This window comes from Neovison vison, chromosome 1 (genome assembly GCF_020171115.1).
Source record: "Neovison vison isolate M4711 chromosome 1, ASM_NN_V1, whole genome shotgun sequence".
NCBI classification, from domain to species: Eukaryota; Metazoa; Chordata; class Mammalia; order Carnivora; family Mustelidae; genus Neogale; species Neogale vison.
In genome coordinates this window covers 123607088-123624594 of record NC_058091.1, presented here as the reverse complement: position 1 = coordinate 123624594, position 17507 = coordinate 123607088, and the positions used below count along the sequence as shown (strand labels likewise).

The following is a 17507-nucleotide window of genomic DNA, read 5'->3' as shown; positions in this document are numbered from 1 at the left end:
ACATTTCTAACTGGTTGATATTTACCTCCAATTTAAGGCTAATTGGCCTTGCCCTGTCTTTGCCTTTTGTTTGAAAACATGACTTTTGAAGAGAAGTAGAATATCTTGAAGACAAGGTTGAAAACCCAAAGGATCCTCCTTACTTCTCCTGCTGTGTCGTCCTGACCAGTCTGCTACTCCCCCACCTGCCATGCACCTTTGAGAACAGCATGGTATTCTCTGTGTATTCTTAAAGTGTATTCGCTCTGCTGGGGAGGCTTTGGTAATGTGATGTGGAAAAGGAAATATTTGGTCTATCACCAAATTAAAGCTCTACAGCCAAAGTGGGACAAAGTGGGACACCTTTTTAGGTGGGGGGGCATTAATATGTTCAAACCAATTTTTATTCTTAATTCAAAATATATTCATAGTATTATTCCCCCCTTAGCATGGAGATACAAAACTCCTCACCGGGTGGCATTTGTTGAAAAGTTGACCAAGCTTGTTTTAAGTCAGCTGCCTAACTTCTGGAAACTCTGGATTTCATATGTTAATGGAAGCCTTTTCAGTGAGGTATGTATATAAATTTGACTGTAGGTATAGCTAAGTCATTGTGTAACCTAGTCTTAAAAGTTTTAGATTTTGAAGTGGCTTTTTTAAAACTTAGGAGGCACAAAGCCTGTTAATTATTGTCAAATATCTTAAGATTAATTAAAAGCTCTATAAAGCTCTAACACTTCATAGCTATATGATTGTTTTTTTAAAATAATTTTTTCATTTTTTATAAATGAAATTTTATATTTTATATTTTTATCCCGAGGGGTACAGGTCTGTGAATCGCCAGGTTGACACACTTCACAGCACTCACCAAAGCACATACCCTCCCCAATGTCCATAGCCCCACCCCCCTTCTCCCAACCCCCCTCCCCCCAGCAACCCTCAGTTTGTTTTCTGAGATTAAGAGTCACTTATGGTTTGTCTCCCTCCCAATCCCATCTTGTTTCATTTATTCTTCTCCTACCCACTTAAGCCCCCATGTTGCATCGCCATTTCCTCATATCAGGGAGATCATATGATAGTTGTCTTTCTCTGCTTGACTTATTTCGCTAAGCATGATACACTCTAGTTCCATCCATGTTGTCGCAAATGGCAAGATTTCGTTTCTTTTGATGGCTGCATAGTATTCCATTGTGTATATATACCACATCTTCTTGATCCATTCATCTGTTGATGGACATCTAGGTTCTTTCCATACTTTGGCTATTGTGGACATTGCTGCTATAAACATTCGGGTGCACGTGCCCCTTCGGATCACTACGTTTGTATCTTTAGGGAAATACCCAGTAGTGCAATTGCTGGGTCATAGGGCAGTTCTATTTTCAACATTTTGAGGAACCTCCATGCTGTTTTCCAGAGCGGTTGTACCAGCTTGCATTCCCACCAACAGTGTAGGAAGGATCCCCTTTCTCCGCATCCTCGCCAGCATCTGTCATTTCCTGCCTTGTTGATTTTAGCCATTCTGACTGGTGTGAGGTGATATCTCATTGTGGTTTTGATTTGTATTTCCCTGATGCCGAGTGATATGGAGCACTTTTTCATGTGTCTGTTGGCCATCTGGATGTCTTCTTTGCAGAAATGTCTCATGTCCTCTGCCCATTTCTTGATTGGATTATTTGTTCTTTGGGTGTTGAGTTTGCTAAGTTCTTTATAGATTTTGGACACTAGTCCTTTATCTGATATGTCGTTTGCAAATATCTTCTCCCATTCTGTCAGTTGTCTTTTGGTTTTGTTAACTGTTTCCTTTGCTGTGCAAAAGCTTTTGATCTTGATGAAATCCCAATAGTTCATTTTTGCCCTTGCTTCCCTTGCCTTTGGCGATGTTCCTAGGAAGATGTTGCTGCGACTGAGGTCGAAGAGGTTGCTGCCTGTGTTCTCCTCAAGGACTTTGATGGATTCCTTTCTCATATTGAGGTCCTTCATCCATTTTGAGTCTATTTTTGTGTGTGGTGTAAGGAAATGGTCCAATTTCATTTTGCTGCATGTGGCTGTCCAATTTTCCCAACACCATTTATTGAAGAGGCTGTCTTTTTTCCATTGGACATTCTTTCCTGCTTTGTTGAAGATTAGTTGACCATAGAGTTGAGGGTCTATTTCTGGGCTCTCTATTCTGTTCCGTTGATCTATGTGTCTGTTTTTGTGCCAATACCATGTTGTCTTGACAGCTTTGTAATAGAGCTTGAAGTCCAGAATTGTGATGCCTCCAACTTTGGCTTTCTTTTTAAATATTCCTTTGGCTATTTGAGGTCTTTTCTGGTTCCATATAAATTTTAGGATTATTTGTTCCATTTCTTTGAAAAAGATGGATGGTACTTTGATAGGAATTGCATTAAATGTGTAGATTGCTTTAGGTAGCATAGACATTTTCACAATATTTATTCTTCCAATCCAGGAGCATGGAACATTTTTCCATTTCTTTGTGTCTTCCTCAATTTCCTTCATGAGTACTTTATAGTTTTCTGAGTATAGATTCTGTGCCTCTTTGGTTAGGTTTATTCCTAGGTACCTTATGGTTTGGGGTGCAATTGTAAATGGGATTGACTCCTTAATTTCTCTTTCTTCTGTCTTGTTGTTGGTGTAGAGAAATGCAACTGATTTCTGTGCATTGATTTTATATCCTGACACTTTACTGAATTCCTGTACAAGTTCTAGGAGTTTTGGAGTGGAGTCTTTTGGGTTTTCCACATATAGTATCATATCATCTGCGAAGAGTGATAGTTTGACTTCTTCTTTGCCGATTTGGATGCCTTTAATTTCCTTTTGTTGTCTGATTGCTGAGGCTAGGACTTCTAGTACTATGTTGAATAGCAGTGGTGATAATGGACATCCCTGCCGTGTTCCTGACCTTAGTGGAAAAGCTTTCAGTTTTTCTCCATTGAGAATGATATTTGTGGTGGGTTTTTCATAGATGGTTTTGATGATATTGAGGTATGTGCCCTCCATCCCTACACTTGAAGAGTTTTTTTTTTTTCAATTTATTTATTTTCAGAAAAACATTATTCATTATTTTTTCACCACACCCAGTGCTCCATGCAAGCCATGCCCTCTATATTATCCACCACCTGGTACCCCAACCTCCCACCCCCCCGCCACTTCAAACCCTTCAGATTGTTTCTCAGAGTCCATAGTCTCTCATGGTTCACCTCCCCTTCCAATTTACCCAAATTCCCTACTCCTCTCTAATGCCCCTTGTCCTCCATGCTATTTGTTATGCTCCACAAATAAGTGAAACCATATGATAATTGACTCTCTCTGCTTGACTGATTTCACTCAGCATAATCTCTTCCATTCCCATCCATGTTGCTACAAAAGTTGGGTATTCATCCTTTCTGATGGAGGCATAATACTCCATAGTGTATATGGACCACATCTTCCTTATCCATTCATCCATTGAAGGGCATCTTGGTTCTTTCCATAGTTTGGCGACCGTGGCCATTGCTGCTATAAACATTGGGGTACAGATGGCCCTTCTTTTCATGAAGAGTTTTGATCAGGAAGGGATGCTGTACTTTGTCAATTGCTTTTTCAGCATTTATTGCAAGTATCATATGGTTCTTGTTCTTTCTTTTTTTGATGTGTTGTATCACATTGACTGATTTGTGGATGTTGAACAAACCTTGCAGCCCTGGAATAAATCCCACTTGGTCATGGTGAATAATCCTTTTAATGTACTGTTGAATCCTCTTAGCTAGTATTTTGGTTTCCTTCCATTTCTATATTTTGGAACAGTTTCAGGAGAATAGGAATTAGTTCTTCTTTAAATGTTTGGTAGAATTCCCCTGGGAAGCCGTCTGGCCCTGGGCTTTTGTTTGTTTGGAGATTTTTAATGACTGTTTCAATCTCCTTACTGGTTATGGGTCTGTTCAGGCTTTCTATTTCTTCCTGGTTCCGTTGTGGTAGTTTATAGTTTCTAGGAATGCATCCATTTCTTCCAGATTGTCAAATTTGTTGGCGTAGAGTTGCTCATAGTATGTTCTTATAATAGTTTGTATTTCTTTGGTGTTAGTTGTGATCTCTCCTCTTTCATTCATGATTTTATTTATTTGGGTTCTTTCTCTTTTCTTTTTGATAAGTCTGGCTATGGGTTTATCAATCTTATTAATTCTTTCAAAGAACCAGCTCCTAGTTTCGTTGATTTGTTCTATTGTTTTTTTGGTTTCTATTCCATTGATTTCTGCTCTGATCTTTATGATTTCTCTTCTCCTGCTGGGCTTAGGATTTCTTTCTTGTTCTTTCTCCAGCTCCTTTAGGTGTAGGGTTAGGTTGTGTACCTGAGACCTTTCTTGTTTCTTGAGAAAGGCTTGTACCGCTACATATTTTCCTCACAGGACTGCCTTTGTTGTGTCCCACAGATTTTGAACCGTTGTGTTTTCATTATCATTTGTTTCCATGATTTTTTTCAATTCTTCTTTAATTTCCTGGTTGACCCATTCATTCTTAGAAGGATGCTGTTTAGTCTCCATGTATTTGGGTTCTTTCCAAACTTCCTGTTGAGTTCTAGCTTCAGAGCATTGTGGTCTGAAAATATGCAGGGAATGATCCCAATCTTTTGATACCGGTTGAGTCCTGATTTAGGACCGAAGATGTGATCTATTCTGGAGAATGTTCCATGTGCACTAGAGAAGAATGTATATTCTGTTGCTTTGGGATGAAATGTTCTGAATATATCTGTGATGTCCATCTGGTCCAGTGTGTCGTTTAAGGCCTTTATTTCCTTGTTGATCTTTTGCTTGGATGATCTGTCCATTTCAGTGAGGGGAGTGTTAAAGTCCCCTACTATTATTGTATTATTGTCAATGTGTTTCTTTGATTTTATGATTAATTGGTTTATATAGTTGGCGGCTCCCACGTTGGGGGCATAGACATTGAAAATTGTTAGATCTTCTTGTTGGAAGACCCTTTGTGTATGATGTAGTGTCCTTCCTCATCTCTTATTATAGTCTTTGGCTTAAAATCTAATTGATCTGATATAAGGATTGCCACTCCTGTTTTCTTCTGATGTCCATTAGCATGGTAAATTCTTTTCCACCCCCTCACTTTAAATCTGGAGGTGTCTTCGGGCTCAAAATGAGTTTCTTGGAGGCAACATATAGATGGGTTTTGTTTTTTTATCCATCTGATACCCTGTGTCTTTTGACTGGGGCATTTAGCCCATTAACATTCAGGGTAACTATTGAGAGATATGAATTTAGTGCCATTGTATTGCCTGTAAGGTGACTGTTACTATATATGGTCTCTGTTCCTTTCTGATCTACCACTTGTAGGCTCTCTCTTTGCTTAGAGGACCCCTTTCAGTATTTCCTGTAGAGCTGGTTTGGTGTTTGCAAATTCTTTCAGTTTTTGTTTGTCCTGGAAGCTTTTTAATCTCCTTCTATTTTCAATGATAGCCTAGCTGGATATAGTATTCTTGGCTGCATGTTTTTCTCGTTTAGTGCTCTGAAAATATCATGCCAGCTCTTTCTGGCTTGCCAGTTCTCTGTGGATAAGTCAGCTGCCAATCTAATATTTTTACCATTGTATGTTACAGACTTCTTTTCCCGGGCTGCTTTCAGGATTTTCTCTTTGTCACTAAGGCTTGTAAATTTTACTATTAGGTGACGGGGTGTGGGCCTATTCTTATTGATTTTGAGGAGCATTCTCTGCACCTCCTGAATTTTGATGCTTGTTCCCTTTGCCATATTGGGGAAATTCTCCCCAATAATTCTCTTCAGTATACCTTCTGCTCCCCTCTCTCTTTCTTCTTCTTCTGGAATCCCAATTATTCTAATGCTGTTTCGTCTTATGGTGTCACTTATCTCTCGAATTCTCCCCTCGTGGTCCAGTAGCTGTTTGTCCCTCTTTTGCTCAGCTTCTTTATTCTCTGTCATTTGGTCTTCTATATCGCTAATTCTTTCTTCTGCCTCATTTATCCTAGCAGTGAGAGCCTCCATTTTTGATTGCACCTCATTAATAGCTTTTTTGATTTCAACTTGGTTAGATTTTAGTTCTTTTATTTCTCCAGAAAAGGCTTTTATATCTCCCGAGAGGGTTTCTCTAATATCTTCCATGCCTTTTTCGAGCCCGGCTAGAACCTTGAGAATTGTCATTTTGAACTCTAGATCTGACATATTACCAATGTCTGTATTGATTAGGTCCCTATCCTTCGGTACTGCCTCTTGTTCTTTTTTTGTTGTGAATTTTTCCACCTTGTCATTTTGTCCAGATAAGAGTATATGAAGGAGCAAGTAAAATACTAAAAGGGTGGCAAGAACCCCAGAAAAATATGCTTTAACCAAATTAGAAGAGATCCCAAATCGTGAGGAGGGAGAAAGGGGATAAAAAGAAGTTCAAAAAGAAAAAAAGGAAAAAAAAAAAAAAGAAAAGAATTAAAAAAAGAAAACGAATAAAGAAAAGTATAAAAAAGATAATATATATATATTAGATAAACTAGTTAAAAAATGTTAAAGAGGAAAAGGTTAAAAGTTAAAAAAAATTTTAGCAAAAGAAGAGAAAAAAAAATGAAAAAAAATTACTTTAACTGCAAGACTAAAAAATCACAGGGAGAAAGCCATGAGTTCCTTTGCCTTCTCCTCCTCTGGAATTCTGCTGCTCTTCTTGGTATTGAAACCGCACTCCTTGGTAGGTGAACTTGGTCTTGGCTGGATTTTTTGTTGATCTTCTGGGGGAGGGCCTGGTGTAGTGATTCTCAAGTGTCTTTGCCCAAGGTGGAATTGCACCGCCCTTACCAGGGGCCGTGCTGAGTAATCCGCTTGGGTTTGCTTTCAGGAGCTTTTGTTCCCTGAGCGCTTTCCTTATAGTTCCCGAGGACGGGAATACAAATGGCCGCCTCCTTGTCTCCGGCCCGGAGGAGCCGAGAGCCTGGGGCCCCATTCCTCAGTGCGCCCTCAGAGAACAGCGCCCAGTAACTCCTGTCTGCCTGACCTCCGGTGGCCGCGCTCTGAGCTCACCGAGCCTGCGGCCGGTTCAAGGTAACTCCGAGCTGCGAGCTTACTGTCGGCTCTGTCTCTGTAGTCGGCTTTCCCGTTCCAATACCGGCAAGCTCTGCGACACTCAGACACCCCCAATCCTTCTGTGACCCTGCAGGACCTGAGGCCACGTTGACCCTGTGTGGGCTTCGCCCTGGTTTAGCCTCTGGAGCGATGTCCCTCAGCGGAACAGACTTTTAAAAGTTCCGATTTTGGGCGCCTGGGTGGCTCAGTGGGTTTAGCCGCTGCCTTTGGCTCAGGTCATGATCTCAGGGTCTTGGGATCGAGTCCCACATCGGGCTCTCTGCTCAGCAGGGAGCCTGCTTCCCTCTCTCTCTCTCTGCTTGCCTCTCCATCTACTTGTGATTTCTCTCTGTCAAATAAATAAATAAAATCTTTAAAAAAATAAAATAAAATAAAAGTCCTGATATTGTGCTCCATTGCTCCGCCGCTTGTCGGGAGCCGGCCCCTCCCCCTGGGGTCTATCTTCCCGTCGCTTTGGATTCACTTCTCCGCCAGTCCTACCTTTCAGTAAGTGGTTGTTTTTCTGTTACTAGAATTGCTGTTCTTCTTCTCTTCGATCTGCCGATGGATTTGCAGGTGTTTGCAATCTTTAGATAAGCTCTCTAGCTTATCGCCTGCTAGCTGAAGTAGTCTCAGCCTGCTACTTCTCCGCCATCTTGACTCCTCCCCCCCCATAGCTGTATGATCCTAAACAAGTTACTTCATTGTTCTGGGACTTAGTATCCTCAACTGTAAAAAGACAATAAGGGTATCTATACCAAAAGGTGGTCATGACGATTAAATGAGATATTCAGTTTTAAAAAAAAGAAAATGTGAAGTATTTGAAGGAATTTGAGTTGGGTAGATGGACAGGCAGAATTATAGATGAAATTATTGTATAGTTTATATGAGCAAATGGTAAAATAAGGATAAAATGTTTGCAGCTTGCACATGGGTCTGAAGTAACCCATGTAATTATGGAATTTCCTAGTTTGAAAGAATTTAAAGATCTCTTTTGTAGTCCCCTGTGATCAGCCTGTAGAAGTTGTTACAAGCATTTACATTTTCACAAATAGCACATTCACATGGTGTCTATATCATAATTGGTAGCACAGAAATTATGAACAGAAAGTAATGGGACTGATTTTTATAACTCAGACTCATCACTTTAGTGTCTCACTTCAAGTTCCCCACGAAAGACCCCCAGATTCTGAAGTATAGACTCTTAACACCCTTGCCTTGAGCTGCAAAGGAGGCCGCCATGGGTAACATGGAGAAGACATCTCTGGTTTTGTGTCTCTACAGAGAACTCTTTACAAACCTGAGAGATGGCAGAGATAGAAATCTTCCCGATGGTAAAGACTATTTCCTGCTATCTTGCACTTGCCAAAATGAAAAGTGGATATGGAAAAGGACTAACTCGTTTTGGTTTTTTTGCACAAAAGCATACCATTATGGTTCAAGACCTTTCTTCCTTTGCAAAAGTCATTAGATGTCTGGGGGGATCCATCTAGTCTCTCTCGATCCATGAACATTTATTCATGCTACTTTTTGTTTTAATTGTGTTATTGTATTTTATTATGTTATGGTACAATACATCATTAGTTTTTGATACAATGTTCCAAAATTCATTGTTTACATATAACACCCAGTGCTCCGTGCAATACATGCTCTCCTTAATACCCACAACCAGGCTCACCCTCCCCTCTAAAACCCAGTTTTGTTTCCAAGAGTCCAGTCTCTCATGGTTCATCTCCCCCTCCTATTTCCCTCCCTTCACTTTTCCTTTCCTTCTCTTAATGTCCTCCATGTTATTCCTATGTTCCGCAAGTAAGTGAAACCATATGATAATTGACTTTCTCTGCTTGACTTATTTTACTCAGCATAATCTCCTCCAGTCCCATCCATGTTGATGCAAATGTTGGGTATTCATCCTTTCTAATGGCTGAGTAATAATCCATTGTATATATGGACCATATCTTCTTTATCCATTTGTCTGTTGAAGGGCATCTTGGCTCTTTCCACAGTTTGGTGATCGTGGACATTGCTACTATGAACATTGGGGTACAGATTGCCCTTCTTTTCACTGCATCTGTATCTTTGGGGTAAATACCCAGTAGTGCAATTGCCAGGTCATAGGGTAGCTCTATTTTTAATTTTCTGAGGAAACTCCACAGTGTTTTCCAAGTGGCTGCACCAACTTGAATTCCCACCAACAGTGTAAGAGGGTTCCCCTTTTTCCACGTCCTCTCTGACATTTGTTTTTTTTCCCCTGCCTTGTTAATTTTTGCCCTTCTAACTGGTGTTCTAACTTCTAACTGTGGCTTCGATTTGGAATTCCCTGATGGCTAATGATGATGAACATTTTTTCATGTGTCTATTAGCCATTTGTATGTCTTTACTGAACAAGTGTCTGTTCATGTCTTCTGCCCATTTTTTGACTTGATTATCTGTTTCTTTGGGTGTTGAGTTTGAAAGTTCTTTATGGATATTAGCCCTTTGTAGTGTGATTTGCGAATATCTTCTCCCATTCCGTGAGTTACCTCTTTGTTTTATTGACTGTTTGCTTTGCTGTGCAGAAGCTTTTGATCTTGATGAAGTCCCAAAAGGTCATTTTTGCTTTGTTGCCCTTGCCTTTGAAGATGTGTCTTGAAGAAGTTGCTGTGGCCAGTGTTGAAGACGTTACTGCGTATGTTCTCCTCTAGGATTTTGATGGATTCCTGTCTCACATTGAGGTCTTTCATCCATTTTGAATTTATCTTTGTGTATGGTGTAAGAGAATGGTCAAGTTTCATTCTTCTGTACATAGTTGTCCAGTTTTCCCAGCACCATTTATTGAACAGATTGTCTTTTTCCTGCATTGTCTTTTTCCCGTATTGTTCAAGATTATTTGGCCATAGAGTTGAGGGTCCGTATCTGGGCTCTCTACTGTTTTCCACTGGTCTATGTGTCTGTTTTTGTGCCAGTACCATGCTGTCTTGGTGATCACAGCTTTGTAATAAAGCTTGAAATCCCAACGTGATGCCTCCAACTTTGTTTTTCTTTTACAATATTTCCTTAGTAATGTGGGGTCTCTTCTGGTTTCATACAAATTTTAGGATTGTTTGTTCCAGCACTCCAGTAAATGACAAAGGTATTTTGATGAGGATCGCATTGAAAGCATGGATTGCTCTGAGCAGCATAGACGTATTAATAATGTTTCTTCTTCCGATCCATGAGCATGGAATGTTTTTCCATCTTTTTGTGTCTTCTTAAGTTTCCTTTGTGAGTGTTCTGTAGTTCTTTGAATATAGATCCTTTACCTCTTTGGTTAGGTTTATATCAAGTTATCTTACAGTTTTTGGTGCTATTGTAAATAGAATCGATTCTCTAATTGCCCTTTTCTATAGTTTTATTATTAGTGTATAAGAAAGCAACTGATTTCTGTACATTCATTTTCTGTCCTGCTATATTACTGAATTCCTGTATGAGTTCTAGTAGTTTGGAGGTAGAATCTTTTGGCTTTTTCATATAAAGTATGTCATCTGCGAAGAGAGAGAGTTTGACTTCTTCACTGCCCATTTGAATACCTTTTATTTCTTTTTGTTGTCTGATTGCTGTTTCTAGGACTTCTGGTACTATGTTGAACAACAGTGGCGAGAGTGGACATCCTTGTAGTGTTCCTGATCTCAAAGGGAAGGCTGTCAGCTTTTCCCCACTGAGAATGAGATTCACTGTGGGTTTTTCATAGATGGATCTTAGGAAGTTGAGGAATGTTCCCTGTATCCCTATACTTTGAAGGGTCTTAATCAGGAAAGGTTGCTGTATTTTGTCATACATTTTTTCTGCATCAGTTGAGAGGACCATGTGGTTCTTCAATCTTTTTTTACTGATTTGTTCTATCACAGTGATTTATTTGGGAATGTTGAACCACACCTGCATCCCATGGATAAATCCCACCTGGTCATGGTAGATAATCTTATTAATGTACTATTGGATCCTATTAGCTAGAATCTTGTTGAGAATCTTGGCATCCATATTCTTCAGGGATATTGGTCTGAAATTCTCCTTTTTGATGGGATCTTTGCCTGGTTTGGGGATCAGGGTAATGCTGGCTTTATAGGAAGAGTCTGGAAGTTTTCCTTCAGTTTCTTTTTTTTTTTTGAAATAGCTTCAGGAGAATAGGTATTATTTTTTCTTTGAATGTTTGGTAGAATTCACCAGAGATTCTATCAGTTCCTGTACTCTGTTTTCTGGGAAATTTTGATCACTGCTTCAATTTTGTTGCTAGTTATTGGTCTATTCAGGTTGTCAGTATCTTACTGATTCAGTCTTGGAAGTTCATAGGTTTCCAGGAATGCATCCATTTCTTCTAGGTTGCTCACCTTACTGGCATATAGCTGTTGATAATTATTTCTGATGATTACTTCTGTTTCCTTGATGTTAATGGTAATCTATCCCCTTTCATTCATAATTTTATTAATTTGGGTCCTTTCTCTTTTCTTTTGGATTGGTCTGACCAGTGGTTTCTCGATCTTATTAATTCTTTCAAAGAACCAGCTTCTACTTTTGTTGATGTTTTTCTACAGTATTTCTGGTTTCTGACTCCTTGATCTCTGCTCTAATCTTAATTATTTCCCTTCTCATGCATGGGGTTGGCTTAATTTGTTGTTGATTTTCCAGTTCTTTAAGGTGTAAAGAGAGTTGGTGTATTTGGGATTTTTCAGTTTTTTTGAGGAGGCTCAGATGGCTATGTATTTCCCCCTTAGGACCGCCTTTGCTGTATCCCATATGTTTTGTACCAATGTGTCTTCATTCTAATTGGTTTCCATGAATTGTTTAATTTCTTCTTTAATTTCCTGGTTGAGCCAAACATTCTTGAGCAAGATGGTCTTTAGCTACCACGTGTTTGAATTTCTTCCAGACTTGTGATTGTGTTCCAGTTTCAGTGCATTGTGGTCTGAGAATATGCAGGGAATAATCTCAGTTTTTTGGTATCAGTTGATACCTCTTTGTGACCCAGTATGGTGTCTGTTCTGGAGAAAGTTCCATGTGCTCTCAAAAATGAATGAGTATTCTGTTGTTTTAGGATGGAATGTTCTGTATATATGAGGTTCATCTGGTCCAATGTGTCATTCAAAGTTCTTGTTTCTTTATTGATTTTCTGCTTAAATGACCTGTCTACTGCTGAGAGTAGCGTGTTAAGATTCCCTACAATTAATGTGTTCATGTCAGTATGACTCTTTATTTTGATTAACAGTTGGCTTGTGTAGTTGGCTGCTCCCATGTTGGGTGCATAAATATTTATAAATGTTGATCTTCTTGTTAGATAGACCCTTTAGGAATGATGTAGTATCCTTCTGTATCTCTGACTGTAGTCTTTAGCTTAAAATAATTTGATATGATATAAATAAATTGATAAGAGAATCGATACCCCAGCTTTCTTTTGAGGCCCATTGGCATGACTGATGGTTTTCCTTTACTTTCAGTCTGGATGTATCTTTATGTTCAAAATTCATCTCTTGTAGATAGCGTATGCATGTGTCCTGTTGTTTTTTCCAGTCTGCAACCCAGTGCCATTTTATGGGAGCATTTAGGCTGTTTTTATTGTCTTTACGTTGCCTGTCAAGTCCTTGTTTCTATGGACTATTTCTGTAAATTTCTGTTCTATATCACTCTCGGAGTCTTTCTTTCTTTTTTTTTTTTTTTAGATTTTATTTGTTTATTTGACAGACAGAGATCACAAGTAGACAGAGAGGCAGGCAGAGAGAGAGAGAGAGGGAAGCAGGCTCCCCGCTGAGCAGAGAGCCCGATGCGGGACTCGATCCCAGGACCCTGAGATCATGACCCGAGCCAAAGGCAGCAGCCCAACCCACTGAGCCACCCAGGCGCCCGGAGTCTTTCTTTTTTATTGAACCCCCCCTTAATATTTCTTGTAGTGCCAGCTTGGTGGTCACCTAGTCTTTTAGTCTTTGCCGGTCTTGGAAGCTCTTTATCTCTCCATCCATTCTGAATGTCAGCCTGGCCAGATAAAATATTCTTGGCTGCATGTTCTTCTTATTTAGTGCCCTGAATGTGTCTTGCCAGCCTTTTATGGTTTTCTAGGTTTCTGTGGATAGGTCTGACATTATACTGATGTTCTTCCCTCTGTACGTAAGGAATCTCTTCCCCCTAGCTGCCCTTAAAACGTTTTCTCTGAATTTATGATTCACGAATTTCAGTCACATGTTTCGAGGTCTTTCTACCCTCATTGATCTTGGGGGGAGTGTCCTCTCTGCCTCTAGGATGCAAACACTTGTTCCATTCCCCAGAATGGGGAAATTCTCATCTAGGATTTTCTCAACTATATCTTTTAGTCCTCTCTCTCTCTCCAGCCCCTCAGGTATCCCAGTAAATTCTGGCATTGGAACATTTCATGGTGTTATTTATTTCTCTAATTCCATTTTCATGGCTTCTAAGCTGTTTGTTCCAGGTCTCCTCCTGATTCTTCTTTTCTATCAGTTTATCTTCTAGATCACTAATTTGGTCTTCTGCCTCATTTACCCTAGTTGTTAAAGTATTTAGATTAGATTGAACCTCACTGACAGCATTTTTAAGTTCTGCCAGATCAGCTCTCACTTCTGTCCTTAAAGAATCTATATTGTCACTAATGGTTTTCTCCAGCCTAGCCATTGTCTGGGTAACTGTTACCCTGAATTCTATTTCTGACAAGTTGCTTATGTTCATATCCAGAAGTTCTGTGGCAGGGGTCTTGGTCTGTGAATTTTTCCTTGGGGGTTCCTCCTCCCAGTAATTCTGGTGAGAGGTGGTTGAGGGAATGTACAGAGTCCATTTTGATCCATATTGATCACAGTCCAACCAAGATGCCCCTTTAGTGTTCTTGACCTCTTTTCGTTTCAGCCTGCCTTCTGGGGATTGGGCGGTGTCATGCCATTACTCAGGCAAAACTGTTTAGGCAGAATTCTTTTGCCCCCTGTGGTGGGGGATGGGCTCAGTGAAAACCAGTTTTGGGGGCTTTTGTTTTCTGGTGACTTTCCCTGGTGGGTTACTGTGTCCCTTCCAAGAGTCAGAGCAGAAGTTACTGCATCCAAACTTCTGTCTCAGAGAAATTGCAGACTGTTCTTCAGAAAGTCTTCCCGGTCACACTGACTCCATTTTTGTCTGTGTTGCTAAAAACACAGTGATCTGGGTTGTGCACTCCACAGCAGCTCTCCCAGCCTTCTCTTCATGTCCAGGCACAGCTCTGCCCTTTGTGCTTCTAAAACAGCCAGCCACCCACAGTTCACCCACGGGCCCCTGCAGCTTCAGGTTGCAACCTGGGGGGCTGCCCTAAAGTCCTTTCCCTGTGGCTACCATTCTGTGAGTCTGTGCTTGGCCCCAGTGTGAGATGCTTTTGTGCTGCTGTGTTATTTTACCTTCCCAGCACCAGTGCTTATGGCGGCTCCCTCCCTCTACTGTTTATCTTCCAATATCGGCCCACAGAATCATAGCTCCCAGCTTCATACCTCAAAACCGGCCGCGGGAAATATTCTGTTGGTATAGATCCTGATATATTTTCTTACATCTCAGGCTGATTTTTTGGGTATTCAGAGTGGTCTGTTGCAAATGGCAACATTTCATTCTTTTTGATGACTAAGTAATATTCCAATGTGTATATATATACCACATCTTCTTTATCTATGAGTTGATAGACATTTGCTATTTCATAGTTTGCTATTTCATAGTTTTGCTATTATTGATAATGCTGCTATAATGCTGCTATAACCATTACAACGTGTTCCCTCAAATCAGTATTTTTGTATCCATTGGATCAATAACTAGTAGTGCATTTGCTGGGTCAGGTAGTTCTATTTTAATTTTTGAGGAAACGTCATACTGTTTTCCAGAGTGGCTGTACCAGTTTGCATTCCCAACAACAGTGAAAGAGGGTTCCCCTTTCTCTACATCCTCATCCATACCTCTTATTTATTGCCTGTGTTGTCAGTTATAGCCATTTTGACAGTTGTGAGGTGGTATCTCATTGTATCTTTGCTTTGCGTTTCTTTGGTGATGAGTGATGTTGAGCATTTTTTCATGTGTCTGGAGCCAACTATGTATTCTTTGGAAGAAGGTCTATTCATGTCTTCTGCCCATTTTTGAAATGGATCATTAATTTTGGGGGGTATTGTTTTATAAGTGCTTTGTATATTTTGGATAGTTACTCTTTATCAGATATGTCATTTGCAAATATCTTCTCCATTTCCATAGGTTGTGTTTTAGTTTGGTTGATTGTTTCCTCTGCTGTGCAGAAGTTTGTTTTTTTTTTTTATCTAAGTGTTTTATAGTTTTTAGAATACACATCATTTACCTCTTTGGTTAGGATTATTCCTAGGTGTCTTATGGGTTTTGGTACAATTGTATAAGGGATTGATTCCTTAATTTCTCTTTCTGCTACTTCATTATTGGTGTATAGGAATGCAACAGACTTCTGTATATCTATTTTATATCCTGCAGTTTTATTGAGTTCACATATTAGTTCTAGGAAGTTTTTGGTATAATCTTTTGGGTTTTCTCTATAGAGTATCCTGTCATCTTCAGATAATGAATGTTTGACTTTATCCTTACCAATTCAGATGCTTTTATTATTTCTTTTTGTCTGATTACTAAGACTAGGACTTCTAGTACTGTTAACAGTGGTGAGAGGGGACATCCCTGTGCTTGTCACTGACCATAGAGGGAAAAGCTGTCAGGTTTTTCTCACTGAAGATTCTCTTAGCAGTGGGTTTTTCATATATGGCCTTTATGATGTTGAGGTATGTTTTTTCTAAACATATTTTGTTGAGGGCTTTTATCATAAATGGATGTTGTACTTTGTCAAATGTTTTTTCTGCATCTGCTGAAAAGATCATATGGTTCTTACCCTTTTTTTAATTGATGTGGTTTATCACATTGATTGGTTTGCAAAATTGAACCACCTTACAGCCGAGGAATAAATCCCAGTTGATCATAGGTGAAGTATTGTTGGATTTAATTTGCTAATATTTTGTTTAGAATTTTTGCATGCATGTTCATCAGGGATTTTGCCCTGTACTACTCTTTCTTAGCAGAGTATTTACTGGCTTTTGAATCAGGGTAATGCTGGCCTCTTAAAATGCATTTCAAAGTTTACCTTCCATTTCTATTTTCTGGAATAGTTTGAGAATAGGTATTAATTGGTATTAAATGTTTGCTAGAATTCCACTGGGAAGTCATCTGGCCCTGAACTTTTGTTTGTTGGGAGATTTTTCGTTACTGATTCAATTTCTTTGCGATTTATCAGTCTGTTCAAGTATTTTCTTTCTTCCTGTTTCAGTTTTGGTAGTTTATATGTTTCTAGAATTTGTCAATTTCTTCTAACTTGTCCCATTGTTGGCATATCATTTTTCATAACATCTCTTACAATTGTTTGTATTTCTGGCTGTTATTTCTCTTTTATTTCTGGTTTTACATATATGGGTCCTTTCTATTTTCTTTTTAATAGGTCTGTCTTGGGGTTTATAAATTTTATTAATATTTTCAAAGAACCAGCTCCTGGTTTCATTGATCCGTTATATTGTGCTTTAGTCTCTTTATCATTTATTTCTTCTATAATCTTTATTATTTCCCTTCTGCTGGCTTTTGGCTTTGTTGTTCTCTTTCCAGCTCCATCAGGTGTAAAGTTGTTTATTTGAGACTTTTCTTCCTTCTTGAGGTAGCCTTGTATTGCCATACTCTTCCCTCTTAGCACCACTTTTGCTGTAAGGTTATGAACCATTTTCTTTTCATTTCTGTTGGTTTCCATGTATTTTTTTAATATCTTCTTTGGTTTCCTGGTTGACACATTCATTCTTTAGTAGTATGTTATTTAACCAGCACATGTTTGTGGTCTTTCCAATTTTTTTTCTTGTGGTTAACTTCAAGTTTCATGGTGTTGTGGTCCGAAAATATGTATGGTATGATCTCATATTTTTTTTGGTACTTTTTTTTTAAATTTATTTTTTATTTTCAGCACAACAGTATTCATTATTTTTGCAAGACACCCAGTGCTCCATGCAATCTGTGCCCTCTATAATACCCACCACCTGGTACCCCAACCTCCCACCCCCCACCCCTTCAAAACCCTCAGATTGTTTTTCAGAGTCCATAGTCTCTCATGGTTCACCGCCCCTTCCAAATTCCCCCAACTCCCTTCTCTTCTCTATCTCCCCATGTCCTCCATGCTATTTGTTATGCTCCACAAATAAGTGAAACCATATGATAATTGACTCTCTCTACTTGACTTATTTCACTCAGCATAATCTCTTCCAATCCCGTCCATGTTGCTACAAAAGTTGGGTATTCGTCCCTTCTGATGGAGGCATAACACTCCATAGTGTATATGGACCACATCTTCCTTATCCATTCATCCGTTGAAGGGCATCTTGGTTCTTTGCACAGTTTGGTGACCGTGGCCATTGCTACTATAAACATTGGGGTACAGATGACCCTTCTTTTCACGACATCTGTATCTTTGGGGTAAATACCCAG

General features: G+C 39.4%; 1 protein-coding gene across 2 annotated transcripts in view; it reads left to right on the top strand.

Moving 5' to 3' along the window:
* Positions 1 to 17507, top strand: part of EXOC2 (exocyst complex component 2) — a 295982-nt gene that overhangs the window by 144133 nt on the left and 134342 nt on the right. For both annotated transcript variants that reach the window (XM_044257816.1, XM_044257809.1), the window contains exon 13: positions 428 to 552. In XM_044257816.1, the coding sequence (XP_044113751.1) occupies positions 428 to 552 (125 nt within the window). The remainder of the gene's footprint in view (positions 1 to 427; positions 553 to 17507) is intronic.